The 27,853-nt window shown below is 39.1% G+C and overlaps 5 protein-coding genes across 6 annotated transcripts; 2 read left to right on the top strand and 3 right to left on the bottom strand.

The window, feature by feature from the left end:
* Positions 1,285-5,143, bottom strand: LOC104769548 (4-substituted benzoates-glutamate ligase GH3.12). Its single transcript, XM_010493778.2, has 5 exons — positions 4,997-5,143; positions 3,135-3,466; positions 2,941-3,042; positions 2,072-2,847; positions 1,285-1,960 (listed from the first exon to the last, which is right to left on the bottom strand). Exons 2-5 carry the CDS (start codon positions 3,416-3,418, stop codon positions 1,398-1,400), a joined length of 1,725 nt encoding a protein of 574 aa, XP_010492080.1. The 5' UTR covers positions 3,419-3,466; positions 4,997-5,143; the 3' UTR covers positions 1,285-1,397.
* LOC104769547 lies at positions 11,726-13,855 on the bottom strand. Its single transcript, XM_010493777.2, has 2 exons — positions 13,358-13,855; positions 11,726-13,163 (listed from the first exon to the last, which is right to left on the bottom strand). The coding sequence occupies exons 1-2, from the start codon at positions 13,739-13,741 to the stop codon at positions 12,339-12,341; spliced, it is 1,209 nt and encodes a 402-aa protein (XP_010492079.1). The 5' UTR covers positions 13,742-13,855; the 3' UTR covers positions 11,726-12,338.
* Positions 14,883-21,550, top strand: LOC104769546 (ADP-ribosylation factor GTPase-activating protein AGD3). 2 transcript variants are annotated; one of them, XM_010493776.2, is made up of 19 exons: positions 14,883-15,466; positions 16,091-16,167; positions 16,255-16,355; positions 16,686-16,756; positions 16,956-17,018; positions 17,447-17,491; positions 17,898-17,963; positions 18,039-18,086; positions 18,201-18,296; positions 18,375-18,416; positions 18,560-18,775; positions 18,847-18,978; positions 19,064-19,294; positions 19,403-19,489; positions 19,578-19,913; positions 20,058-20,203; positions 20,313-20,397; positions 20,535-21,004; positions 21,093-21,550. In XM_010493776.2, exons 1-19 carry the CDS (start codon positions 15,422-15,424, stop codon positions 21,223-21,225), a joined length of 2,490 nt encoding a protein of 829 aa, XP_010492078.1. In that variant the 5' UTR covers positions 14,883-15,421; the 3' UTR covers positions 21,226-21,550. The 2 variants fall into 2 exon arrangements, with proteins under 2 accessions (XP_010492078.1, XP_019097754.1); XM_019242209.1 differs by lacking the exon at positions 14,883-15,466 and adding an exon at positions 15,860-15,883.
* On the top strand, positions 21,910-24,283 carry LOC104769545 (inactive leucine-rich repeat receptor-like protein kinase CORYNE). The gene is made up of 2 exons (XM_010493775.2): positions 21,910-23,807; positions 23,896-24,283. The coding sequence occupies exons 1-2, from the start codon at positions 22,906-22,908 to the stop codon at positions 24,203-24,205; spliced, it is 1,212 nt and encodes a 403-aa protein (XP_010492077.1). The 5' UTR covers positions 21,910-22,905; the 3' UTR covers positions 24,206-24,283.
* Positions 24,294-27,710, bottom strand: LOC104769544 (aspartokinase 1, chloroplastic). The gene is made up of 13 exons (XM_010493773.2): positions 27,257-27,710; positions 27,082-27,164; positions 26,931-26,971; positions 26,632-26,786; positions 26,129-26,278; positions 25,942-26,037; positions 25,735-25,851; positions 25,505-25,624; positions 25,323-25,415; positions 25,064-25,180; positions 24,861-24,977; positions 24,701-24,763; positions 24,294-24,626 (listed from the first exon to the last, which is right to left on the bottom strand). The coding sequence occupies exons 1-13, from the start codon at positions 27,671-27,673 to the stop codon at positions 24,471-24,473; spliced, it is 1,725 nt and encodes a 574-aa protein (XP_010492075.1). The 5' UTR covers positions 27,674-27,710; the 3' UTR covers positions 24,294-24,470.

Genomic DNA, 27,853 nt, shown 5'->3' with positions numbered 1-27,853 from the left:
TGCAAAGGTTGAAGGTGGCCGAGGTCAGGAAGAAGAAGTTCATGATCTTTACAACATTACATGGGTCTTTTAGGTCTCCGCATGCGATACTTGAAACTTTTTTGGTATCAATATTAAGTTGCATTTGCTCATGTCGTAGCTAAGATTTTGAAAAATGTCTGATGTTGATGTAAGAACTCGACAATATTAATAGTACGAATGTTTTGGGGATAAGAGCGGAGCTAGTCTCTTTATTAATGTTGAACTGAAGTAAGAATTTACAGAAAATGACAATTAAAATGTTAAGCGCAGTTAATACGATTTAGCTAATTGCTCTTTTCTCTCAGATTGCCTAAAAAACTTGGATCATGTGTCTGATTGTGACTTCAAGTATTTATAATAAGTTATTGACCTATAAAATTCCTTCTGTCTTTCTTGCAAAATACGATTTTGCCCTTGCTGCCAGACGTATCTACTTTATGACTTAAAGCCCTAAAATCTGATATCTCTTCTATTTGGATCTCACCAAATATTGGAGGTCCAACATCGAAGCTTCAAGTTCATATCCAACATCGGAGCTTCAAGTTCGCAGAGGTTCTCGGAGCTTCAAGCTCGCAGAGGCTTCATAAATTAATTTTCACCCGTTTTACATTGATTGAAGAGTGCAACTGGCTCACTGTTATGCATTTGTGTCCTTGCTATAGCTTCACCGATGGAGTGAATAAAACCGAACCAATTTAAACCATAATTTCTTGTATTTCGATTAATTTAAAAAATTTGATGGGTAACGCTGAAAACAAAACTGACGTGTAAACTGAACCAAACCAAACTGAATAATCCAGTATTTGATTATAGATGAAAGATGATCATATATATGTTAAACATATTATATTAAATAAATCATTTGTAATTTGGTTTTGTTTTGGTTAGTTTGTTGTTACTTAACTATTTAGTTGTTTAACCGGAAACAAAATAACTAAACCGAATAACATCAAACTAACCAAAACAAAACCCAATTACAAATGGTTTAATTGGTTTTCGTTTTTATGAAACCAATTTTTAACGAAAAGAAAAAACGAACCGAAACCAAACAAAACCGGATTGTTCCCCTAGTTATTTTGGTAGTCATGGATTCATGGGCTCAGGTGGTGAAGTTTAACGAAGGGTTGGTTTCATCTCAAGGTTTTATTATCAATTTTCCAAGTCCATTACTTACATACTAAACCATTTCCAACTTCGGTCCAGAGGCAGATTTGATGATAAAATGCTCTGTTTCTCAATGTAGTGTTCCATCTTACAGAGGAAAATTAAACAAGGACTTCAATCAAAATATATATATTCAGACAAACTAGTACACATCAAATTTATTGAAACCACAACAAATCACTTGAACCTATATATAATCCAAGGAAGAACAATCAAGTACTGAAGAATTTGGCTACCACACATGTCTCCAATACTTGTAAGGCTTTCCCTGACTTAATGCATCTGGGAGTCTTGTATTGACCGGTGGAAGCACCTTGTGAGATGAAGAAGTCCATGAGAGACTCAAACGTTCCTCGACGCACCACTCTTATCTCCAGAGGCCCGACCGATCCGTCTCTGAACCTACATCTCTTGTAAACATTATCAAGCGACTCCTCCATTGCCATACAACACTTGGAGAGCGCCTCTTCATCGAGCTCAAGCTGTGTATTCTTCATCTTCTCTTCTCCCTCTTTGGCCTTTACTTCCAAGTAAATCACGTAGTGACCGGGAAATGTCGAGGTGTCAGCATAGCTGGTGAAGTCTTCTAGAATGAGACCTGATGACTCGAGTACGAGCTTTGCTTGACCCACAGCCTTAAACAGATCTTCTTCATTAGTTTTGTCGGAGTCGATGCTTAAGACCACGTTCTCTCTTCTTACAAACTTAAACTCAGGTGCGTTGTTGTAGAAACCAGTCACCAATACAATATCTCCCACTCTCATCCTATACAATCCTGAACAAAAAAATCAAAACATAATCACAAAACATTAGTAAAACGACCATGCAAAAAAAAACATATTCACAAGTATCTTATTGAAGTCATGATCGATATTTTTAAGCTCACCAGCGAAATTTGTGACCACGGGTTCATAAGTGCATCCAAGTTTCACATCTTCAAGGTCGACGACATCGTTGTTGTCTCCATCCATAGGTATGAACTCAAAGTAAGCCATGTTAGGCATGAAAGCGTAAGAAACATCTTCAGGTTTGCACAGAGGATCTAGATTGATCCCGAATGTAGTTTCCGAGGAACCGTAGGTTGTAGACACGAGAGGCAAGTCGTCACAATAGTAGTTCAACATTGGAACGTACTGTCCCATTGAACCCGTAACAACAGTTTCAATAAATTTCATGTTTGGCCAGAGTCTTTTGACTATACCTTCCCAAGACTGGTTGCATATTTCTTCAATTGCGTCTGCTAATTCAGGACGTGGCCCGCCAAGGACCAAAGAGACAGAGCTTTGACAACCCAAGTCTGTGATCCAGTTGCTGAGATGACCTGATCGGATGTTTGAACACAACTCTTCCCAAGAATTCTCAAGAACCTTGATTGCTCGTACCATGACTGAAGCAAAGATGGAACCCGTTCTCACAACCTCTTCTCTTTGGACTAAGCCACAGAGCAAATGGCAGTAGAGACTCTCGGTGTTGTTAGGGCATAAGATGACTTCATCAGGGCTCGTGTATGAGTAATACCAGTTAGAGGGCCGGTTCTTGAAGTAGTCGCTCTTGAAATAGCTGCTGGTTGCAACTCGAGCAGGCAAGCCAGAAGGAGTCATGATTTCTTGTTTAGTGAAGAGAAACATCATCCCTTTTCCTTCCTCCACACCTTTCACATGCCTAAACATAACAAAGAAGAGTTTTTTCATCATCATCGGTATGATCCAAATAAAAATCGTCAAACAATATAAGGAAAACATGTTAGACGTTTACTTGGTTATAACTTGACTACGAAGATCGTAGATAAATGTCAAATTGTCCAAGTACTTATTGTTCCATGGCATCATCTTTTGTGCTCCTCCTGAAGTTCCCGAACTACAAAACATTAAACGTCAATTAAGCATGTAGCTGTTTTAGAAAATAAAAGATACTATATATAGAAAGTTTTTTTTTAATTATATATGTACCTTAGCAAGAAACCGGTGATAGGTCGGGCCGATATGAGATCGGATGACTCTCCGTTAACGATACGGTCGAGATAAGGCTTAATATCTTCATAGGTGACGATCGGTACGTTTTTCTTGAAGAGCTCTTTGTCGAACTTCTCGGGGAGAAAACGTTGGAGATACTCTGTATTTGTGTTGGGTGTGATTATCTCTTCTAACAAGTTGTCTTGTATTTGCTTCACGTTCCAAGTTAAATTCTCCAGCGTCATCTCAAATTCTTCGTTGGTGTTGGAGATTGGCTTCATCTTTAGTTCTCTTTAGTTGATATGGAATCAGAGAGTAGACACTTGGTTCTATAAATAGCAAGAAAAAAACCTAATTAATTAAATGGATTTGGCAGTTCGTGAGTCTCGGTCAATATTTAAGTGATAATTAATAACTGTCGAGAAGTCTCGACCGAGTAACACAATATGATATGCTTTAATTGATTATTATACAATTCTGACCTTAGCGTGTGAATGGTGTCATTTGTTTGTATTCCAAGTTTCCAACTAGTTGGAGTAACACGTGTTATATGTATATGAGAGGAGTATATAGGAATATTAGGCATGTGAGGTGAAATTATTTTGTTTAACTAAAATTCATGGAAAATGTATTTTCGTGGAAATTTTGGTTTTGTGGAAAATGTACTTTCGTGGGTTTCCAAAGACTTAATAATATGTAGTCTGTGTGAGAAACTTAAACGGCAATCTTGCCATCTAAGGATCACTGTCATGGAAATATGTTATATGTTGATTCATGGAAAATTAGTTTAACAAATATTCATGGGGATTCTCAGATACATTTTGATATTATTATTATGTGCACTATACTGTCAAATGTGTGACTTGTCAGAGTGGTATACTAGTGATACCAAGCTTAAGTTTCTAGAATATATATGTGATGATATATATATATATATATATTATATACCGCTGTTTTAATATTTTTCACGTTTTCATAATTTCATTATTTTTAGCATTCACATCATAATCAAAATTTCATTTTTATAAAGAGTGACTTTGCTAACGGATTACGTATATAACGTGTAAAAACGAAACACAATTAGTCTAAGAACTATTAAAATTAAAAGATTTGAATATGTAGAAAATGAAAATTGAAAAAATAAGTACTTAGTGATTTGAAATTATGCTTTAAATTTTATTTTGATTTTTAGGTGATTTGATTTTATTGTTTTTGTATCAGTTTAGTACTAAGCTTTCAAAATTAGAAACTTTAAAATCCATTAAGCAAAACTCTGATAAAATTGAAAGTTGTGTACTATATAACTTTTGGTGAATCATACAGGATGGTAAATGTACCATGTTGTCGACTATTCTAGAGTCAACAATTCAGCTATTTTTTCTTTTTTCTTTTTGTTGGTATCTGTCTATCTGAATCAATAAAGTCAGGAAAACGCTAGGAAATTAAGGAGAAACTCTCAATGAAATTCTAGAAAATTAAGAATTGTACTTACAAATTATGCTAAAAATTTGCGCAAGAAAAACAAAATTCAAACACAAAGACTCTTCACTGTGAGTCATTTACTCGAAAACAAAACAAACAACATACACAAAGACCGCAAAAACACTCTCTCCAGTCTCTACACAGAGAGTCAAATATAAAAATAATAAAACGATATATTTAGTTGTCACTTGTGAGTCGTTATGATCGAAGACTAGAAATTGCAAACGAAGTTTCAATAGTCAATACCATATTGTATAAACTCGTTTCAAATTGGTAACCATATATATTTTGAATAAGAATAGTTTCGTTTAGTGCAGTATAGTTGATAGATATCAGAAAAGACCACGAAATTGAACAGCAAGAGACTTTAAACTCACCTGCGACAGAGTCTCGTATCTTCTTCTCTCCAGGTAGATCCACTCAATTACAATGGATTCATTTTCTATTGGAAATTTTTGTGAAACCAAAACAAAAATATAAAGATCAATAAGACAATAGCACAGACAGTACGATCCAGTGATATCACTGATGTTATTAAATGGTTGTCGTGTAACCTCCAATCGTAGTCTTATCCTACCCAACGGTACCATGTGCTTTTTTCTTCAATCAAACCAAACATTGTTAATTCATCTTAAATTAATACAACTGCCGTAAAAGGAAAAACCAAATTTATTCTCTTGTAATCTCTTCCGTTCTTAATTAAAAAAAAAAAAAAAATCTGTTATATAAGAGAATACTAAAATGTTAATTTATATATTAAAAAATTATTAATTTAATTATAAAAAATTCGGTTTGTTTGAAACATTAATATTTGATAGTGATAGATTTGTGAGTAATTTTTTTTTTTAATAAACCTCTTTAATGGATTGCTTCTAGTTGCACTGTAATTTCTGAACGGGTCCAAGACAAAATTTTACATAATGGCAGCATTTATGCGTTGCACTGAAATTTCTGAACGGATCCAAGACAAAACACAATGGTTTGAGGTTGACCTTCCAACTAAGACTTCGATTTAGTGGAACTGTGTGGTCCTTGGAGGGAAATTGCCCAGAAATTTTTTGGAATATGAAAACGATATTCCGAACGAGATATACATAGAAAAACCCAAAGGGTGGGCTTAGGAAACGCTTTTCCATTTAGAGGGTTTCATATTTTAGGAAAAGATTGAGTTACCGGGAAAATCTTTTATTTTCGCCGGATTTGATTGATTCTTTCTCTGTTTTTACGGTGTATTCTTGGAAGGTTACTGGAAAGTTCTTGACCTAGTTCTTCGTTTGCGGCCGCCGTCTTTCATTGTGAAGTGCTGGACAAGGTGAGGAAGCGCGAGTGTTTAGTGAGAACTTTTTTTCAGAGTGGGTGATGGAGTATGCTTTAGATAAAGCTTTGAAGGAGATGTCGCTCGAGGACGACCAGCCGATTGTGCTTCAGGACCATGCGAAGTTCGTCTCGAGTGTAAGGAATACTTGTAGTATTATTGGCAAGCTACTGTGTCCGGAGAATCAAAAGATGTCAAGTTTGATCCACGAGATGCCAAGGGTTTGGAGGGTCTATAACAGAGTCCGTGGGATCGCTTTGCCCAATGACAAGTTCCAGTTCATCTTTGATTCTGAGGCAGATCTTTCTCTGGTGCTGCAGTCTGGAGCTTGGACTTTTAATGACTGGAGCCTGACGCTTGAGAGATGGGTAGAGAATCCGCCGAGTGATTTTCTCAAGGTGTTACCAATATGGGTGCGTATTCGGCACATACCGGTGAATTATCTTACTGTGGACACGATAAAGGAAATTGCAGGACACATTGGTCGTGTCACGGATATTGCTTTTGATCCATTGAAGCCTCTAAGTAGGGGATATGTGAGAGTTAGGGTTTTGTTTGATATTAACAAGCCTCTGAAGAATAGGAAAGAATTGAAGATTCCATCAGGTGAGGTTGTGGAGATAGGATTTGAGTATGAAAGAATCCGGAAGAGATGTTATCATTGTTTACGGTTGACGCATGACAAGCTTCGATGCCCTTTGTTACCTTCAAACCGGCAATCTTCTGCTACGGGGGAGGAGAAAGGTCAGTTGTTGGTTCCACAGCGGTTGGTTCCGAGGATTAGTAATGATGATCCCTTGTTTGGGGTGCTGACTGATGATGATGTGGGCATTGATGTGTTGACTGGTAAACCAAAGATTGCTAAGGAGGTTTTGGACGAGATGCGTTAGTACTTGTCTGTAGCTGAGCCTAAGGAAAAGCAGATTCGTATTGAAAGAGTCCGTAAGTCTGTTTGGGATCTTGAAGGTGACATTGAAGGTCAAAAGACTTTGCTACGGTTGGAAGCTCCTACACGACTTACTGCGGATGCGGACAAAGATAAAGGGCTGGTCTTTGACTTTGAACACTCAGCTTCTTCAATTGGTGACGGTGACCGAACTATGAGTCCTGCTCAGAATTCTGTTCAATCACAGCCGATTGTTTCCTCCTCTGCTTTTCTGTCTGGTCATGGTGCTACGGGTCATCGAGCTAGCTTCTCTGCTGGCTCTTCCGGCACTACCAAATACCAGAAGAAACGTAGACGCCCTAGTCAATGGAGGAGGAAAGCTCAGGCCACGTTAAAGGATCAGGGGACTGGAAGAAGTAATCAACCTGTTAACGATGAGAATGATGTAGTAGTGATGTCAAAGAGGAAAGCTTGTGATGAGGTTCCAGTATCAGCTAAGGTTGCTAAACACGATGCAAGTAAGGCGGTTCCAAGTGAGGAACTGCCAGTTCAAATATGAGTTTTATGAGTTGGAATTGTCAAGGATTGGGGGGCACCTTGACAATTCCTTACTTGAGGGAGATGCGTCGTCTACATTTCCCGGACTTTTTGTTCCTCCTGGAAACTAAAAATTCCAGAGACTATGTGGTGAAGTTACAAAGGAGTTTGGGGTACGAGTACTCGCATATAGTGGATCCAGTGGGGCTCAGTGGAGGATTGGCTCTATTCTGGAAGCCATCTTATGAAGTTGAAGTTATTAGTGCGGATCACCGAATCATAGACGTGAAGGCCAAGCTTGGATCACTTTCGTTTTATGTTTCTTGTGTCTATGGGGATCCGGTAAGTAGTTTGAGACAAGGTGTATGGGATTCACTTGTTGACATTGGGGTGTCTCGAGATGCACCATGGCTGGTCATAGGTGACTTGAATGAAATGGTCAGTAATACTGAGAAGCTTGGAGGTCCAGCACGGGCGGAATCATCATTTTTCCCTTTTAGAAATATGATTCTTGATTGTCGCCTACGGGAGGTCTCCAGTATTGGTAATAGACTGTCGTGGGCCGGTAAACGCAATAATATGTGGATCCAGTGCTGTTTGGATAGAGCCCTTGGGAATGAAGCATGGTTTCAGCTGTTTCCACGGGTGCAGGGTGAATATATGGAAAGGATTGGCTCGGATCACAGGGCATTACTGCTACGCTTGGCTAATGATAATGTTTCTAGATCAGGAAGGTTCATTTTTAACAAAAGATGGATCTCTAAACCGGATTTCGCTGCGGTGGTTCAATCAGGTTGGAACAAAGGCGTGACTACGGGACAAACATCTGTGATGAGTCGGATTGCGGAGTGTAGAAGAACTATTTCTGGATGGAAAAGATCACAAAATCTGAATTCCAAAGTGCGGATACAGCAGGTTAGAGAGCAACTGGATGCAGAGGGTACCAAAATACATCCTAACTTTCAGCTTATGCGGGATCTACGCTGGGAACTGACTGAGAATTATCGAGCAGAAGAGCTTTATTGGAAGGAAAGGAGTCGAGAACAATGGTTGCAGGGGGGTGACCGCAACACGAAGTTTTTTCATGGTAGTGTTCAACGGTGTAGGATTCAGAATCAGATTTTATCTCTTTTTGATGAAAATGGTGTAGAGCAGTTCTCTGAGGGGTCTAAAGGAGAGGTGGCCGTGGCATATTTCCGCAAGATGTTTACTAGCTCAAATCCTAGTGCCATAATGGAAGCTCTAGATGGGATGGTGCCTCGTGTCACTGATAGTATGAATGCAGAACTAATTCGCCCGGTTTCTGCATTGGAAATAAAGAATGCAGTTTTTAGCATCAAAGGGGAGAAGACGCCAGGGGCGGATGGTATGTCGAGTCAATTCTTTAAAGAATATTGGGATGTTGTTGGACCTCAGGTGGTGCAGGAGGTGCAACAGTTTTTTGCATCTGGTCATCTTCCATCTGATTGGAATTTTACGCAGATATGTCTAATCCCGAAGGTGCAGAATCCTACTCGCATGACCAACCTAAGGCCTATCAGTCTGTGTTCTGTATTATACAAAACAGTGTCTAAAGTTTTATGTCAGCGTTTGAAGCGGTTCCTGCCTAAAATAGTATCAGACACTCAAGGTGCCTTTGTGTCGGGTCGCCTCATAACTGATAACATACTTTTAGCACACGAATTGGTCCATGCGCTTCAGACGAAAGCAGGTTGTAATGAGGAATTTCTAGCCATTAAGACAGATATGTCTAAAGCCTACGACAGAGTAGAGTGGAATTTTCTTGAAGAACTGCTTATTAGGCTTGGTTTTGATATTAAATGGGTTAACTGGATTATGAGCTGTGTGCGTTCAGTTACCTTCTCGGTTCTCATTAACGGGAAGGAACATGGCTTCATTAAACCAGAGAGGGGGATTAGACAAGGGGATCCTTTGTCCCCCTTTCTCTTTATTCTCTGAGCGGAGGCACTAGTCCATGTGATGAACAAGGCAGAGCAAGAGGGTAGACTCACGGGGCTGAAACTTACACCGGAGTGTCCTTCGATCCAGCACCTCCTTTTTGCTGATGACAGCCTATTTCTGTGTCGTGCTAGTCTTTTGGAATGCTCAAACCTGTTACAGTGTTTAAGGTTGTATGGAGATGCGTCTGGTCAAGAGATAAATCTCCAAAAATCATCGATAACCTTTGGAAAGAAGTTAGATCCGTACATGAGGAGGGTTATCGGTTTGTTTACGGGTATTGAACAAGAGGGAGGGGCTGGTAAGTACTTAGGCCTCCCTGAATGCTTTAGTGGCTCCAAGAAGGACATGTTAGCGTATATAACAGATAGATTAACATCTCGATTACGCGGTTGGTTCGAGAAAACATTGTCCTTGGGGGGAAAAGAAGTTTTGCTTAAAGCAGTGGCGCTTGCTCTTCCGGTGTATGCGATGTCCTGCTTTAGGCTATCGAAACACCAATGTAAGAAGATAACGAGTGCGATGGCTAACTTTTGGTGGAATGCAGTGGAGGAGAAGCAGAAGATGCATTGGGTTTCTTGGGAGAAAATGTGTAAGTCAAAGGATCAGGGTGGCTTAGGATTCAGGGATATAGGCCGTTTTAATCAAGCTCTTCTTGTGAAGCAAGCTTGGCGCCTCCTGGACGCACCATCTTCGTTACTGGCACGGGTGTATAAAGCGAGATATTTTCCCTNAGTGGTGAATCAGAGGGCTCACGAGTGTTGAATGAACTAAAACAAAAGGTTTGGACAGTTGAGACAGCTCCAAAAATAAGAATGTTTCTATGGAGAGTCCTCTCAGGTGCTATAGCAGTTGCGGACTGCATGAGGAATCATGGTCTACAAGTTAATCCGATATGTCAGGTGTGCAGATCTGCCGACGAAACTGTGTCACATGCTCTGTTCCTTTGTCCTGTGGCGTCAACGGTTTGGTCAGCTACTGCTCTACCTTTGCCTGTCCAAGGTTTCTCTACTTCGGTCTCGGAGAACATTGGTCATTGTTTGAGGCTTATTACTAATACTGATCTACCATCGTCCCTACGCCTTGCTATACCTTGGATTTTATGGGAGATATGGAAGGCTCGTAATGGGATGGTTTTCAATAACAAGCTGCAGGACCATCATGTGTTAATTGCAGGTGCGGTGGCGGATGCTGAGGAATGGTTAAAACTGAATGAGTTGCAGAAGCAAGAGCAAAGGTCAGTTGTGGGTATTATGCGAGGGGGTATGTCACAGAAGAGGTGGACTAAACCAGCGTTTGGAATACTGAAATGTAATATTAACGCATCTTGGGCTAGTAGTCAGCACTATGCGGGGGGAGCTTGGATTCTTAGGAATCATGTAGGTGATGTTCTGTTCCATTCCCGGCATGCGTTTCTACCGACAGTGAATAGAATTGCTGCAGAACTACAATGTTTGCTTTGGTGTTTGGAGAGTTTACAGATCTTACAAATCCTCTCGTTTGAAGTCTGGACAGATTGTGATGCAGTAATTCAGGCGCTTGAAAAACCGCAGGCTTGGCCTAAGTATCGTTCACTGCTTCATAAGATAAGCCAAGTTATGGTGCATTTGCAGAATGTATCAATACACCTTGCGTCACCTAAGTCGAATGGAGTGGTGCGATCGCTTGCTAATAGTGTTACACGAGACGGCAGGTTGAACTCGTATTTGGCTATGGGAGGTCCTGCTTGGTTACATGAGCAGATTGCACGTGACAGCTATACTTAATATCGGGTGTTGTTTTCCCGTTTTGCTTGGTTTTTGGTTTGCTTTCTCTATTTGAAACATTGTATTTCAACTTTTCTTTATATATCACAGACGATTAAAAAAAAAAAACGATATTCCAAGTAAAAACCTTAGCGTTGAACGTCGTTTCCTAATTTAAAGCAAAACGTCAAACCACAGTTTTGATTTAAAGAAAAAAATAAACGTCCAAGTCGTCTCCATCTTCATCTGACTTTTAAATGCACACCAAGTGGGATTTTTGGTGTGTCCTCCCAAAACACACGTATCTTTCATAAATGTCAAATTAGAGACATGTAACATCTTATACATGCATCCGTACGCAGAAATGAAGAGGCCATGGTTAAAAGAGCTATCCATGATATATGTATATGTGGTACTGAGTCATCATGTTCACATAATACCATCAAAAGAGTTTATGAAAGTCGTTGAAGGCTCAACAATAGTGTTATTGTGTCCGTCCCTCCCATTTTTCCTTTGTTTTTGTAATACAAACATCTAGGCATATCGTTTAAAACCAACCTGAAATATTCAGACCAGTGTATCTTCGATTAACAAACACTGTAACACCGAGTGGGACTTTTGATCAAACCATAAGCTGAAACCCCGTAAAAACAGAATCCCAAACTGAAGGAACAATAAGCCAATGATCAACTAACGAGAGCTTTGCTTGCAATATCTTCTTTAAAGCAAACAAATGGAACCCATGGTTTTTTAATCTAAAGTTGAACTAAATCGAAAGAAAACAAGAAAAGGTTACCTTCTTTCTCAGCATCAACAGACTTTTTACCTGCTCATAAGTTCCACAAATTCACAAATCTTGATTTTCCCTGCCTCACCAAAAGGAGGCTTTCTCCATGATCAAGCAGTCTTCCTCATCCACAAGTAGATTACAGTTTTCGTGCTCAAAACCATGTATTTCTTTAACCCTGTAATCTACCTAGAAACAATTCACCAGTGTTGAAACCAAACATCTTTCTCTGATCAAGATAGCTTCGAAAAAGTTGAGGAAGCTTTAGACTCTCTTCAGCGTGTTCTATCTACCACTCTCAAAGGCAAACTGTTTCTTACTATGTTACCAATACTTTTGCTGCATATAGTCTCTAATTTGGTTAAAAGAGAAGTCTAGGAAATAAAAATTTATTACATGTGCTGCTAAAAGATGCTACATGTTTGTATATCATGGACACCAACTTCATCTCCCTCCAGCGTTTTCAACCAACTTGTTCGTGGAAGATCGATCAGACAACTGTTTCATCTACACTTGGCTTGGCACGATATTGTCGACCATTCTTTTGGAAACTGGTGGAGCTCTCTAATTCTCCTATTTCAGTAACCCCACTCCCTAGTTCTCCTATTTCAGTAACCCCATCTTCTGTTGCACTTGGTCTCTCATCTTCTGCCACCTCTCCAGCTACAATAGGCTTCGTCTCACAGCAGTTATTACCATCTTCTCGTACATCCTTGGTCTTCTTCTGTGGAATAAAGGACACCTTGAATGGTTCTGAATCTGAAGTTTTCAATCCTTCTACAGCTTTGGGAATGTCCATGTACTCTCCTGTTGGGGACTTATCATTCAATTCACAAGATGGATCAAAGGTGTAACGTGTGTACTTGGAAGGATTCAGCAGGTAATCCGGTACCCTAGCACCATTTTTACTTTGATGAGACATGCTTGTTGAGGAGGTAGTAGAAGTATCTTCAGGCTTCTTTAATGTTTCTTCAGATACAACATCAAACCTGACTCGCTTGCCTGTCCTTGCTTCTGAATCTGAAGTATCCTCCTTCCTTTTGAGTATAGGTTTTGGTGGTGGTGGCACAGCTTTAGATGACTCTCCTCCTGAGTGAGGAGTCTCTTTGGCAACAAAAGCTTTAAGTTTATTAGCCTCGATTTCGTCTTCCTTGAGCCTAATTTGTGCAGCAACATAGTTAGCACGAGGATCCCGAGTCCAGCCAATTCCACTCCTGTTTCTCAACCTCTGTGCCGAAAGAGAATCTTTCATAGACAAACCTTCAACGTCATTCTCTTTCCCTAGTGCCACTTTATCATACTCATCTTCCTCTGCCTGCGCAAAGTATCAATTAAAGCGAAAACTACTCCCTACAAACAAGCCTAATATTTAAAGAATCAAATTCCAGAATTCTCATACGAATCTACCAAAATCACAAGAGAAGGACCAACAACAAACAATGTTCCCTAATTTTAACTATCGTAGCAATGAGAAACAATGATTAAGAAGAGACTACAATTGATATATACCTCATCATCGAGAGTGCGGTCAAGGCCCATGGAGGCTCTGATACTCCAGTCACCATCAAAATCCTCGCCGCCATCAATATCTTTGAGATCATCCTCTAAAGGTTTCCGAGCAGTGTTAGAGGAGATCCTCTGCTGTCTTAGAATATCGTCGAACGATGACGCACAAGGAATCTCGTCTCTATCGTACGAATCTCGATTCCACTCCCGTTTCTCAACTTCGGTTCCGGAGACACTCCACACCGACCCGGATTGCTGCCGCGACGCCGGAGTAGAAGATGTAGAAAACTTGGAAGAAGAAGAAGGACGAGAGAAGGCGAGAGATCCGAAGCTCTTCGCAACGCGAGATTGGAAATCCTCGTCCGCTGATCCAGAAGACGACGCCATTGGGAAAGAAAGCTAATTAGAAATTGGAAAAAAACACACAAAATCGATTGGGCGAGACGAGAGTAATGGAAGAAGAAGAAGAAGAAGAAGAAGAAGAAGGAAGGAAGGAAAGCACGCCGCCTTGCGTGTGATCCTTTTTAAATAAATGGAAATTTAAATGGGCATTTTTATTAATTGGGCCTGGTGTAACTAAAGTTTGGCCCATTATCGGCCTAGTTCAGTCACTGAATTATTTTGACACTATATAATGTAGATCATGTTATTTTACTACTACCTATTTTAAGGTCTATAATATATACTAAGGAAATGAAAGAGGCGACAGGCTAAAAAGGAAAAGAGAGATCTAAAGTGATACTACTACTATTGTAGATCCATAGCATATAGATATGAAATCATTTGAGAGAGAAAACATACGAATAGAGACCAGATTAATATAAATCAGAACAAAGAAGAAAAACACATGAGCATATAATCTGCATATGGGAGTTTTACCGGATTTTTAAAAAACAAAGAATTAAAAACTACATTTAGAACAAAATCTTAAAACATAGATTTAACACGATCTTGGTTAGAGAATATAAATGAATGAATAAACAAATCTTGTACTACTAGCTGGACAAGAGTCAAGAGAGATGATGATATACATTTTTAAACTAAAACAATGGGGGTTTTTGAATCCAAGAAAATATATTTAATTATCATATGCGACTGTAAAGTCTTGAAAAATAAAAAAAAAGTAAGATAATCGTGTCCATTTTTCTTCAAAATTTCACTTTTCTTTTTGCTTTACAATTTTTTTGTTTTTGTTTCCACACACACTAATAATAATAAAAGAGTTTTTAATTTCAGATTAAAAAAATTGTAAAAAAAAAAAAGAGGAATCATTTATACCCCACTGACCTCTCTGTCTCTCCGGAACAAAAGGTAATGGAGAAGCAACCAGATAACGGGTCCCACACTCTATTCAAACACCACTCGAAAGAGCTTCACGTACGTTACACGCGCCTGTTGAGTTTCACTCTTCTCAATCTAACACGCGCAAAGAATGAGCGTGGAGAAAAGCGTCAAGTCCTTTGGTTTTCTCTCAGATGACCACGACCACCACCACCACTGTTACAGAGAGAAAGCAAAGCACAACAGTCTCAGTCTCCCTCTCCTCTCTTTTTATTTTTTCTTTTACACACTCTGCAAAACGGCGTCGTATCTTACCAACCTTTACACGATCTCCGGCGGTAATTAAAACGGCACAGTTTTCGCCGTCTTTTTGTGGTTTAATTTTATACTAACAGAGACGGTGAAGTTTTTTTCTTTTCTCTTTTCTTTTTTTCTCTTCTCCCGAGACACTTCACCTAAAAATCACAATTTCTCTTTACTGTTTTTCTCGATTTCGCGAGGAGGAAAACAAAAAAACCAAACTCGAAATTTACACAAACACAAGGCTCGAGACTTTTTGTAAGATCATCGGGGTTTGGTTTTCTTTGATATTTCGGGAAAGCTTTTGGAAGTAGAGGATCTCACGTTTTTTTTCGTTTTGTCTCCTGTTTCTTTGTTTTTCCTATGTGAGTAAAAAAAAAGTGATGGTCTTTAGCTTTTAGGTTTTGGTTTTTGTTTTTGGTTTTTGTTTGTGGGATGTTAATTGGTGTTTGTTGTCGAAGAAGAGGAAGTTAGAATTTGCTCAAAATGCATTTCACCAAGCTTGATGACTCTCCCATGTTCCGCAAACAGGTTTGTTTCTTCGTTCCTGTCTTTGTTTCTTGTCCTCATCTGTTCAGTCTTTTAGTGTGCTAGCTTGGTTCAATTTGTGTCATATTAATTAGGTTATGAACAGAAAAAAATTTTGGATGTTTTATGTCTGGAATTTTCTTGTATTCACCGACATTTGTACCCCAATTTTAGTGTGGAAGGTTCAATTTATTTGTGTCACTGAGAAATTGGTTTGGCTAATGGACTGCCTATATTCCCGCTCTGCCTTGTTTTGCTGGTGAAATGTGAATTGACTTGTGATCCAGTTCACATGTTTGGATCTCTGACTTGTGTCCACTTAGCCAGTATTCTCATGCTCACTTTTTAGTCCGACATCTGCTATATATATACTCTAATGGGCACAAGAGAAGGAGCAGAAGTTTTTTTTGCAACTTAAATGTAAAGGAAGTTCCTTTAGTGTAGCTCCAGTCCCCTGTGCCTAAATCACTAAGTTTAGTGTAGCTCCAGTCCCCTGTGCCTAAATCACTAAGTTTGTTGGGTTGTCCATAGTTGCAGTTTCTTTGACAAAGGCTTGTTTCTTGACGTTCGCATTATGTACTTCGCCTTCCAGCTGTGTGCTTACATGAATATCTTTTTCTGAAACAGTTACAAAGCATGGAGGAGAGTGCGGAGATATTGCGGGAAAGAAGTCTCAAGTTTTACAAAGGATGCCGGAAATACACGTATGCTCCAAATTTTCTTCCGGCTTAAAGAAACATGAGAACATATATCTTTTAACAGAGATAGATTATCCTTTTTTCTTGTTACAGTGAAGGGCTAGGCGAGGCATATGATGGGGATATTGCTTTCGCAAGTGCACTTGAAACATTTGGTGGAGGCCATAATGATCCAATAAGTGTGGCTTTTGGAGGTACATGACTGATCTCACATAATCTATGGAAACTCGCAGTAGCATATCGTCTCTTTATCCCCATTCTTTGTACGCCTACTTGTCATCTGAGATTTTAAGCTAATTTCCTTTAAGATTTTTTATATTTTCGAATATTGTTAGTTGTCAAGCACATATTTATGGTGGCTTGAATTGTACAGAGTGAAATTGTTGTTCCTGTTTTTGCTCTCTCCGCCTCTCTCTTGCTAGGATTGTTAGATTCACAGGTTATGGTGGGAATATCTCAGTTAAGAATTGGAAAAAAACTAGTTTCATCAACAGGTGCTGATAATCTCTAACTTGATGTGCTAGGACCTGTCATGACGAAATTTACAATTGCGCTGAGGGAAATTGGGACTTATAAGGAAGTTCTTCGGTCACAGGTATGTTAGTTTGTTATTGTTGACGCTCTCTCCATTTCTCCTTCTGATAACTCCTCTGTGGTATCAACTAGGATAGTTCTGTTTTCCTCAAGCAAAAGTTGCCGCTATATAGATTCATTCTCCTTAAGACATTGTAAGATTTAGATTAGATCAAGTCTTTTCAGTTCAAATTTCAATTTTGATGAGTTCTCATTGTCAGGTGGAACATATACTGAATGACAGATTACTTCAATTTGCCAATATGGACTTGCATGAGGTTAAGGTACAAGATGTTTACTTTCTTCTTGGCTAAATCTCTCTTTTTATTTAGTTAAACTATGATGGCAATTAGTACCAACTAAAATATCTATGAAACAATGAAGGACATACATCCTGCCATGTATGAGTGGAAAAAATATGAAGACCTGCCAGGAGGCATTTAATCTAATATGGATTATGTTTAATTTTTCTGGTTTGACTTTGGGATTTCAGCACTCCGGTAGTCAACCTTCCCCAAACAAAATATATTTTAAAATAGTTTTTGAGGTTACTATTGTAGACAAGGTCCAATGAATTCGAAAGATATAATTAAGTTTGAGTCTGTCTTTACATTGTGCTAGTCCAGATATATCTTTCTTATATTTGTTCAAGCAATATAGCATGGCAAGGTTATATTTGGATATGAATCCTGAGAGGTCATTTTTGTCACAGGAAGCTCGGAAGCGCTTTGACAAGGCTAGCCTTACCTACGATCAGGTATCCCTTTGTCAAGGGTTTTTCTTTTCCCCCAACTCTGCTAACATGGTTTGCGGAAAAACCAGAAATTCTCATCCCATTTTTTTTTTAAGACTAGATGTAATATCTGTTTGAAAAGTTTCAACCAAACAAATGGGTTGAGCTCAAAAATTATTTTTGAATCATTCCTCGTTAATGGAGGAAGGCTAGGCTAGGCTAATGGAGGGAGGAATTTTATGTGTGTTGCATTTTTAGGCTGTGAATAAGTCTACAAAACTAGCTAGTTTTCATTCGTGTTACTTTTCTGAGCACTAACTGTTAGTAAGTATTAAATTTGTAGCTTGGAAGTATAATGATATCTGCTTCGTAGCAGTTGGGTCCCTACTTATCTGGAGATTAACTTATTGAACTTCCTTTTGTGCTTTAGGCCCGTGAGAAGTTTTTATCTTTGAGGAAAGGTACAAAAAGTGACGTTGCTGCTGCTTTAGAACAGGTATGGTGCATACTTTTGAGTACCATGTATTGTTTGTTTCCCTATGTTATAACTAACATATTTTGACACTGACAGGAACTTCACACTTCGAGGTCTATGTTCGAGCAAGCTCGGTTCAACCTTGTAAATTTCTTTCGTTTGGTTTTATTTTTTAATTGCAAGTCATATACGTACTGTCACATTCATGTTATTGTTGGAGTAATCATATTTTTATTGGCTTCCCTAATTAATGATCAGGTGACTGCTCTTTCAAATGTTGAAGCTAAGAAAAGGTTTGAATTTTTGGAAGCAGTCAGTGGAACGATGGATGCACATCTCCGGTATTTTAAACAGGTAAGTTCGTTATGCTTCTTCGGAATTATAAAGTAGTCTATAAAGGTTTGTGTCAAATCTGAATGTGGCTGCTTTCAGGGTTACGAATTACTGCATCAGATGGAACCATATATCAATCAGGTTGGTCTAATTTGACTTTTATTTTCTTCAAGAATATATCCCTAAACATTTGGAGTTTATAATTCTCTTTTAAGACTATGTATAAATCTTCACATATATATTTAGAACGCTGAGATAGTTACACCTTGATTCTTTTTTTGCAGGTCTTGACCTATGCGCAACAATCCAGAGAAAGATCAAATTATGAACAAGCAGCACTTAATGAAAAGATGCAGGAGTACAAAAGACAGGTTGATCGAGAGAGCAGGTGGGGTTCAAATGGTTCTAATGGATCACCGAATGGAGATGGTATACAGGCGATAGGTCGAAGCTCTCACAAAATGATAGATGCCGTAATGCAATCTGCTGCAAGGGGGAAGGTATCAATGTCTTTTACATATGAATGCCACATCTTCCAGAGAGTACTATTAACATTTCTTGGTGTTTGCAGGTGCAAACAATAAGGCAAGGTTATCTCTCTAAGCGATCTTCAAATCTGAGAGGAGACTGGAAAAGACGGTTTTTTGTTCTTGACAGCCGGGGAATGCTGTATTATTACCGTAAACAGTGTAGCAAACCATCTGTGAGTTTTGTAATTTTATATATCTATATATTTTCTTTTTGAGCCATTTCTTTGCACACTCTGACTTAGATGATTTGATGTTTAGGGGTCTGGTAGCCAGCTATCTGGACAGAGAAATAGCTCCGAGCTTGGGTCTGGACTTCTTAGTAGGTGGCTGTCTTCGAATAGTCATGGACATGGTGGTGTTCATGATGAGAAGTCTGTAGCTCGTCATACAGTGAACTTACTCACCTCAACGATTAAAGTCGACGCTGATCAATCAGATCTGAGGTTTTGCTTTAGGATCATTTCACCTACAAAAAACTACACGTTGCAGGTTTGACTCAAGAGTGTTTGTTACTACTGCCTTAAAACTTTATTGTTTACATGTTTGCCCATGTTTTTATAGTTTTCACTCAGTGTTTACTTCTGTTTGTCAGTGCAGGCTGAGAGTGCACTCGATCAAATGGATTGGATAGAAAAGATCACAGGGGTTATTGCATCACTACTTAGTTCTCAGGTCCCTGAACAGGTAAGTATTTATCATTGTTCCTTTGCCTGACCAGGCTCATAGTAAATCTCAATGCAATTTTGGTGATTGTCCTTCGAATACATTTCAGCGTCTTCCTGGTAGTCCCATGGGAAGTGGTCACCATCGATCTGCTAGTGAAAGTAGCTCATATGAAAGTTCTGAATATGATCATCCTACTACTGATGAATTTGCATGTGAGAGGAGCTTTTTAGGGTACCATGAAAGGCCATCAAGAAATTTTCAGCCGCAACGGTCTATTAGAAAGGGTGAGAAGCCCATTGATGCGCTGCGAAAGGTCTGTGGGAATGAGAAATGTGCGGATTGTGGAGCTCCAGAACCAGACTGGGCGTCTTTAAATCTGGGGGTTCTTGTCTGTATTGAATGTTCTGGTGTTCACCGTAATCTTGGCGTGCATATATCTAAGGTACATCACCAAAACTCTTACTATTGCTTGCAATATAAAGTGGCACTAGCCTTGATGTTCATTAGCAATATAGCATGTGACTGAATTTGAACTTTTGATGGCTCGACCTTCAGTTTGACATCAGTCTATTGGCTATTACTACAGGTTAGGTCACTCACACTCGACGTGAAAGTATGGGAGCCGTCTGTTATAAGTTTGTTCCAAGCTCTTGGTAACACTTTCGCAAACACAGTTTGGGAGGAGTTACTTCATTCAAGGAGTGCCTTTCATGTTGACCCAGGCTTAACGGGGTAAAAACTCCATTTATGATTGAAATTTTGGCTTTCTTATTCAGAGTGATGGTAACTTTGATCACCTAGACATTACAAATTTAAATTTACTTCACCAAAATATGCGCAGGTCAGATAAATCCAGGGTTATGGTCACTGGAAAACCCAGCTATGCTGATATGATATCTATCAAGGAGAAGTATATACAAGCTAAGGTTTATTAAGCTTCTACTCTTTTATTTGTTTCCTTATGTACGAAATAACTGAAGCTTTGTCGTGTTCTCTCTGTGCTTTGTCATAGGCAATGTTCAGAACAACTCATTCAAACTCTTTTTGTTTTTGTATTTCACAGTATGCTGAGAAGCTATTTGTTAGGAGATCGAGAGACTGCGATTTCCCGCAATCAATTGCACAACAAATGTGGGACGCAGTGTGTGGCAATGATAAAAAGGCTGTTTATAGGCTAATTGTCAATGGTGACGCGGATGTGAATTTTGTGTATGACCAATCATCTTCCAGCTCTTCGTTAACACTTTCAAGAGTAATATTAGTACCAGAAAGGCCGAAGCGTGAAGATGTTCTACTCAGATTAAGGAATGAGTTACTGGATAGAAACTCTGGTAGCTCTTCAAATATTTCTCCAGAAGGAAGCGGATGTTCATCTCTGCTTCACTGTGCTTGTGAGAAGGCAGACATTGGGATGGTAGAGCTTTTGTTGCAGTATGGTGCAAATGTGAACGCCACAGATTCAAGTGGTCAAACGCCACTGCACTGTTGTATTCTCAAAGGCAAAGCAGTAATAGCAAGATTGCTACTCACTAGGTGAGTTTGGTTCTTCTTCCCAAACATTTTCTCTGCCTAAATCGTTTGGAAATATTTGTCTTTACAACAAACTGGGTGAATATTGCAGGGGAGCAGACCCGGAAGCTATGAACGTAGAAGGCAAAACCGCTCTTGATATTGCTGCAGAGTCAAAATTTACTGATCCAGAAGTCCTTGCTCTCCTTTCGGACACAAACGGATACAATCACAGACAGTGCTGATAAAATTTTACAGAGACTCATGGGCATAGAACTTACGGAGCTATGTTGCTTTCACGGTTTCAAGAGCCCAATCACAACTAAAAGAACGGCTACAAGCTTTAGACCCCAATTAAAGTTATGTATTAAATGTTTTTTTGTGATAGATGGACATAGGCTGCTACATATTGGGAAATGATAGTGTATTGTGTTGTGTCGTGTTGTGTGTATGTGGGACTATAGCATCCTAAGTTTGTTATGTCATGGCGTTGTAAACTTGTAAGCAAAGTACTTGCGGTTTTTGTTCACTTCTGGAGAAGGTGGTAACCATAAAATTATTCATTAGCTATTTAATTTGAATGGTTTGATTTTGGTTTTTGAATCTCTCTCTGTCCCATACTCCATACAAACAAAACTAAGATAATGACGCGTTAATGTCAATAACGCCAATTTTGGGCATTAGGAGTACATATAGGTCAACTTATTCCCATTGTATTCACACACTTTTGAGTCTTTTGATAATAGTGAATTAACCCTAGTTAAGCTTTTACACCCAAAGATAATAATATAAAAACGTGGTTTAGATAGGAAAACAAGACCTAACTTTGAATAAAAAGTACTCTCTCCCGCATAAAATAATTTTGATACAAAGGGGAGAAAAAGAAGAAAGATTGGGAAGAGAAAGCAATTATTCTCACACCACTTTTGTGTAATCACACTAAGACAAAAAAAGTAGCACAAATTCTCGAGCCTCTCATCCATCCAACGGTCAAGATCTCACTTACCTTATAATCAATCAACGGGTGAGATTTCTTTTGGTTTAGCTCTCTCTCTCGAGGGCACGGACCACGATGTCTTGCTTTCGGCCACTCATGAAAGCAAACGAGAGGAAGAGGCTACCCTTTCATCCGTCTACGTGGCCCCTGGGACCCATTCTAACCACGACCACCTGACAATGTGGGTCCCATTGTAAGGCGGGAACCCTTTTTTATTTGGCAGTAAGTAACGGATTCGGTCATGCTTTTTGTGATGAGAGAGAGAGAGATAGAGAGGAGAGAGGGTCACAGTCTAGCAGATACTGTGTCTTGAAAAGAGACTTATAGAGAGAGAGAGAGAGAGGTGTTGTGTCATGTGTGTGTTAAGTTAACTGGGATTAGTTGAGCTTGAAACAGTTTGGGGATAGTTTTGTTTTGTTTTTGTTTCAGATATAGTAAAAATTGTGAAAACTCTCTCATTGGAGTTTGTTCTCTGCTTTTTTTTTTTTTTGGGGTTCTGAACTGAGTTTTGGGGCTTTATTTTCAGACATACTATACCAAAGTTTGATACTTTTGTGTCCCCCCCTTATCAAGAAAAATTATGGGTGTTTTTTCTTTTAATTAAGCTTGGCAAAAAGAGAGAATTTTTAGATAAAGAATCTGTGAGTGAGCCAATGATATATTCTCTAATTCATCTTCTTTGTGAAGATTTTGAGTTTTGATTCCAATTTTTGTCTTGTTGGTTTCTCATTGGTTTTCTCGAGAATATATGTGGTTTTTGGAAGAAGAGGATAGGAGAGCGCTTCACTTCAGTACTGTAGAATAAAAAAAGTACTTAAAAAACTTTTTCCGGTTTTTTATGTAAAGCTTTGAACAGCTTCTTTCACCTTTCTGGGTTTTCTCAGATTTGTTGTCTAATCTTGAAAAAAAAGCTTTTTATTCCTCAGCAATGGAGCAGAGAAGAAGAAGAAGAAGAAGAAACGGATATAGCAACACTATCACTCTGCTCTTACTCTTCTTCTTTTTAGTCTTCAATTCAAGAACGACCACAAGCACAAACTGTCGCCGAAGAACTGTGAAACACTTATCCACAACTTCAGCTTCGTCTACACTACTCGAGTCAAGAATCACTTCCAAGGTCATTGTTGTTAGCATCGTCTCAGGGATTTTAACCGGCTTGCTTTCAGCCTTGTTCTTAGCTTTCTTGGTCCGTTGCATTGTCAAATACATGAGACAGACACCTATTCTCAAAGGTCCTGTTGTTTTTTCCCCTAAAATCACGCCTAAGTCTCTTCACGCTGCTCTTGGTAATGGTATTCAGTTGCTTGGTTCTGACCCTAATGGTAAATACTACAAGATGGTGCTTGATAATGGTCTAGTGGTTGCTGTCAAGAGACTAGGCTCTCTTGAAGGAGTTGGTTCACCAGAAACTAGTAGTAGCAAGTCGGTTAAGAGAAGGTTGCAGAAGGAACTTGAGCTTCTTGCTGGGTTAAGACACAGGAACCTTATGAGTTTAAGAGCTTATGTCCGCGATTCCGATGAGTTCTCTCTCGTCTATGATTATATGCCGAATGGTAGTCTTGAGGATGTGATGAATAAGGTTAGAGCTAAGGAGGTAGAGCTTGGATGGGAGATTAGGCTTAGAGTTGCAGTTGGGATTGTGAAAGGGCTTCAGTATCTTCATTTCAGTTGTGAGACACAGATTCTTCATTATAACTTGAAACCTACAAATGTGATGTTGGATTCTGAGTTTGAGCCTCGGCTTGCTGATTGCGGATTGGCCAAGATCATGCCTAGTTCACACACATCAGTATCTTGCTACTCTGCTCCTGAGTCTTCTCAAAGTAACAGGTGCTTCAAATATCAATACCACCGCCTTTTGAGTTAACTGCTAATTCTTCTCTTTTACTAACACGGTAATGCAAATCCTTGTTGACAGATACACAGACAAAAGCGACATATTCAGCTTCGGGATGATACTGGGAGTTCTATTAACTGGAAGAGACCCGACCCATCCTTTCTGTGAAGAGGCTGCAAGTGGAGGCACCTTAGGACAGTGGCTAAAACATTTGCAGCAATCCGGGGAAGCTCGAGAAGCCTTAGATAAGAGTATTCTTGGAGAGGAAGTGGAAGAAGATGAGATGTTAATGGCTTTAAGAATCACCATTGTCTGCCTTTCTGACTTTCCGGCAGACAGGCCTTCAAGTGATGAGCTTGTTCACATGCTTACACAACTGCACAGCTTTTAGCCCAGTGTTCTTGTACCATCATATCTGTGACACCAATCTAAACATCTGCAGTTACATCAATATATTTCTTTTTCTTTATCCTTGTGAGTTACTGGTTAAACTTTGATAACGCAAATGGTCCAAACAATTGGTCTTACAACAAATGAAAGATAGCCAGTAGTTCCCGTGCCTAAACATAAAACAACAAGCAGCTCTTGACGAACGTACATACTACACTCGGAAGAAATACAAAGAACAACGCACACCAAACAATGAGCTTGTCACGTCAGTTTTCTACTTGCATTGTCCTAACTGGTGAACCGTTTCCAAGTCTGGGTTGTATCATTAACTCTGAGAGGTCACCGCTCTCGAAGAAGGATTTGTGAAGGGCCTGAACACATCCTTCAGCTTCAGCATCGTTTACTATAAAGGAAATGTTTACCTACAAGATTTCAAAACAAACAAGACATTTGTTAGGTGAGGACGTAAAGAGAGTTCGGTGATAAGCAGTGTTACCTTGGATGCTCCTTGTGATATCATTTGGACATTAACACCTTTGGTATATAGAACATGAAACGCCTGCCCAGAGTAAAAAACAATTATGTAAGAAGCGCAAAGAAATGTATCTTTCTTTGTTAGAATCATGAAGTAATCTTATTCGGAGGCAAGATCTAACCCTCTCTAAAATCAGGGAGGAATGTTGAACATTCCCAATTAGAGAGATGATTGCCCTTCCTTTAAGAAGATTCACAACTGCAATTTTCTCCAGTTCTTCAACTACATGATCAAGCTCCTGTTACAAGGATAAGGAAAAAAAAGGCCTTAAAAGCATGCTATACGAATTGAAAATTAAAGTGTTAGGGATTCTACTAGAACTACCTGTTGAATAAGTTCCCTGCTCCAAAGTTTTGAAGGGTCCAGGGTCAGAGATATACTGACTTCACTAGTGGCAACAACATCGACTGAAATGCCAAGTTCCTCAAATATCGAAAATACCTGGATAAAAGAGTAAGGAGCCACAAAGGCTATGTTGATTATCAACAGAACCTAATAATTGAGCAGAACACCATTCCGACCTTGCGCTAATAAATGAGTTCTCAAAAATGAACTTCTGAGACATTAAGATGCACAGTTTTACCTTTGCAAGGAATCCAACCTGACCAAGCATTCGTGTGCTTGCTATATCCAACATGGTCACATTTCGTTTCAGAACAATGCTTGTTAAAATTGTCTGTCACATGAAGAAGTATAAATTTTGGTTTTCTATAAAGGTTCTCACATGAGCTGCATAAAAAGAACACAAATTAGGAGACTCTATACCTTAGTCATGTCTCTTGTTTTAGTGATGATTGTTCCAGGAGCTTTAGGGTTATAAGAATTCTTAACCCTTACAGGAATCTCACCCTCTCTTGCTGGTCTCATTGACTGTGGGTGCAAGACCTGCAGCAATAATTTTATTTCTTCACATGAGCATTTCCATTGTACAAAATATTCATGTGATAGTTCTAATAACAGGACTTCAGTATTATTGCATACAAGTAGAGTAGGACCTGTGCACCAAAATAAGCTAGCTCGGCTGCTTCGTCGAATGTCAGATATGGTACTGGTGTAGCACGTTTATAAATAGTAGGGTCACATGTTAGAACACCATCAACATCTTTCCACACCTACTCAATGGAAAAACAAAAATCCAAACTGAACATAGATGTCCACAACCTTTAAAAAGAAAACTTTAAATTTTGAGGCTGTAAAAGAACCTGAATCTCTTTCAAACCCAATGCTTTACCAATTGTGGTTGCCGTCAAATCACTGCCACCCCTACCCAATGTAGTAACCGCACCAGTTTTCCAACCCTGTTATTGAATGAAAAGAATGAGGCAAGCCACGAAAACATGAATGAAAATCCTGATTATCAGTAGATTGTAAACTGTTCCTTAGAAATACCTTCCCAAGGAAACCCGTTACAATAGGAACGGCAGGATCATGCATCCAATCTTCAAATAATCTCTTGGCAACGGCTGGATAAGTTGCTTCCAGTATATCCCCGTTTGTGAAATCATCCGTTGTAATAAACCCAATTTCAAAAGCATCGTACTGCAACGTAATCACCCATAAATCTAATTAGCGTGAACATCTCAACAAGATGTCAATTAGAGTCGCCAAAGTGCATGTGCAAGAAACTCAAACCAAGGCAAGTGTAGCAAACAAAAGATAAAACTACACCAATATGTGTTCTGTGACTAGCCAAAAAACAAACTAATACAAAAATTTCCTGACCAGTTCAAAGAGTATACAGTTTCAACTTGGTTATAATACTTTTTAAACCGAAACTGAACCTAAACTGAAATATGATTGAATAGTTACCAATATACAATTTAAGTAATTAGTCAACCAAATAAGATATTTAAGAAAATTTAACTAGTACTAGAATATGATGATGAACATACTTGGCGTGCCTTGACACCGAGTTTATTAAGATAAGCAGCGAAAATCCTCGTGGACAAGCACTCTCCAAAAGAGACTAGGTAATCTCTGGTTCGAAGTGTCAACTCCTTCATCATGGCTATGCCCTTCAGGAGTTGCTCAAGTTCTTCCAAATATGCTGAAAAATGTAACAAAAATTAACAAACAGCAATGCATATAGATTCTTGGATATTACCAAACTCATCATCAATCAAACATTTATGAGCCTACTCAAAATAAGCAAGAATGAAGCTGTTACAAGTATTGGAAGGTCTATGCTTACACAAGATATCAGAGGGATCGATGTTGAGCTCTTTCACTGTCCTGAAACAACAAAAAACAAAAACACATATTCTTGATCAAAACCAAAACCAACAGCAAGCAAGACTTAAAAGGTTACCAAATCAATCATATTTTTCAAACAAAACCAAAACCTGAGATGCAATTCCTTTATAATGCTCAACTCCTCGATCTCAGATGCATTAGAAACACCACAACACACAGCCTTCTCTCCCGCCTTTACTAGCAACAAAATCAGAAATTCAAATCCAAAAGTTCAAACCTTTGAATAGAAAACAGAGAAAAGGGAGAGAGCATTTTCAGCATTACAAGCAAGAGATTGTTGGTAGTTTTCCCCATTGCAGAGAGAACAATGACGGGACTTTCTTCCGGAAAAGTCAAAATCAAATCCGCAACTTCCCTCATTCTCTCTGCAGTCGCCACCGACGATCCACCAAACTTCATCACGCACGTGAATCCCTTCTCCTCTACCTCCGTTATCGCGTTCGTCTTCTTCTCATCCAACACAGCTCGTATAGTCTTGTTTCTGCAGCCTGAACCTGACACTCTTCTAATGGAGGAGCCATCCCCAATGGGTAATAAAGACAATTTCTTTGATCCCTTCAGCGCAGAGAAATCGACACGACTCGGAGAAATCGGTAGCGTCGGCGAGTTTCGAAGGCTGGTAAGCGGCGATCTTGTGAAAGGTGCATTGCTATGACAACACCGAACCCTAGTAGCCGCCATTGGAGAAACAAGAAGAAGAAGGCCGAGCGAAATGAATATTATTTGATAGGTTTTTAAAACAACAAGAGGAGAGATATCTTACGGCTCATCAACCCTCAAGTCATTGACGAGAGAGACGCCAAAGATGGAAACTTGAAAACGTTGTCGTTTCTCACCAATCAACCATTAATGTAAAAAAAA

Source organism: Camelina sativa, chromosome 20 (assembly GCF_000633955.1).
Source record: "Camelina sativa cultivar DH55 chromosome 20, Cs, whole genome shotgun sequence".
Lineage (NCBI taxonomy): Eukaryota > Viridiplantae > Streptophyta > Magnoliopsida > Brassicales > Brassicaceae > Camelina > Camelina sativa.
Note: the sequence above shows the minus strand (reverse complement) of the source record. Positions and strands in the feature narration are given on the sequence as shown.

Bases quoted from the DNA above. Each gene is read 5' to 3' on its own strand.
- LOC104769548 (XM_010493778.2), bottom strand. From the start codon at position 3,418: ATGAAGCCAATCTCCAACACCAACGAAGAATTTGAGATGACGCTGGAG. The intron at 2,848-2,940 runs GTAAACGTCTAA...TGTTATGTTTAG, and splicing joins CGTAGTCAAGTTATAACCAA to GCATGTGAAAGGTGTGGAGG. The intron at 1,961-2,071 runs GTGAGCTTAAAA...TTTTTTGTTCAG, and splicing joins CGTGGTCACAAATTTCGCTG to GATTGTATAGGATGAGAGTG.
- LOC104769547 (XM_010493777.2), bottom strand. From the start codon at position 13,741: ATGGCGTCGTCTTCTGGATCAGCGGACGAGGATTTCCAATCTCGCGTT. The intron at 13,164-13,357 runs GTATATATCAAT...TACTTTGCGCAG, and splicing joins ACCGCACTCTCGATGATGAG to GCAGAGGAAGATGAGTATGA.
- LOC104769546 (XM_010493776.2), top strand. From the start codon at position 15,422: ATGCATTTCACCAAGCTTGATGACTCTCCCATGTTCCGCAAACAG. The intron at 18,417-18,559 runs GTTGGTCTAATT...CTTTTTTTGCAG, and splicing joins TGGAACCATATATCAATCAG to GTCTTGACCTATGCGCAACA. The intron at 18,979-19,063 runs GTGAGTTTTGTA...TTTGATGTTTAG, and splicing joins AACAGTGTAGCAAACCATCT to GGGTCTGGTAGCCAGCTATC.
- LOC104769545 (XM_010493775.2), top strand. From the start codon at position 22,906: ATGGAGCAGAGAAGAAGAAGAAGAAGAAGAAACGGATATAGCAACACT. The intron at 23,808-23,895 runs GTGCTTCAAATA...CCTTGTTGACAG, and splicing joins GAGTCTTCTCAAAGTAACAG to ATACACAGACAAAAGCGACA.
- LOC104769544 (XM_010493773.2), bottom strand. From the start codon at position 27,673: ATGGCGGCTACTAGGGTTCGGTGTTGTCATAGCAATGCACCTTTCACA. The intron at 27,165-27,256 runs GTAATGCTGAAA...TTGCTAGTAAAG, and splicing joins CTACCAACAATCTCTTGCTT to GCGGGAGAGAAGGCTGTGTG. The intron at 26,972-27,081 runs GTTTTGGTTTTG...TTGTTGTTTCAG, and splicing joins ATAAAGGAATTGCATCTCAG to GACAGTGAAAGAGCTCAACA.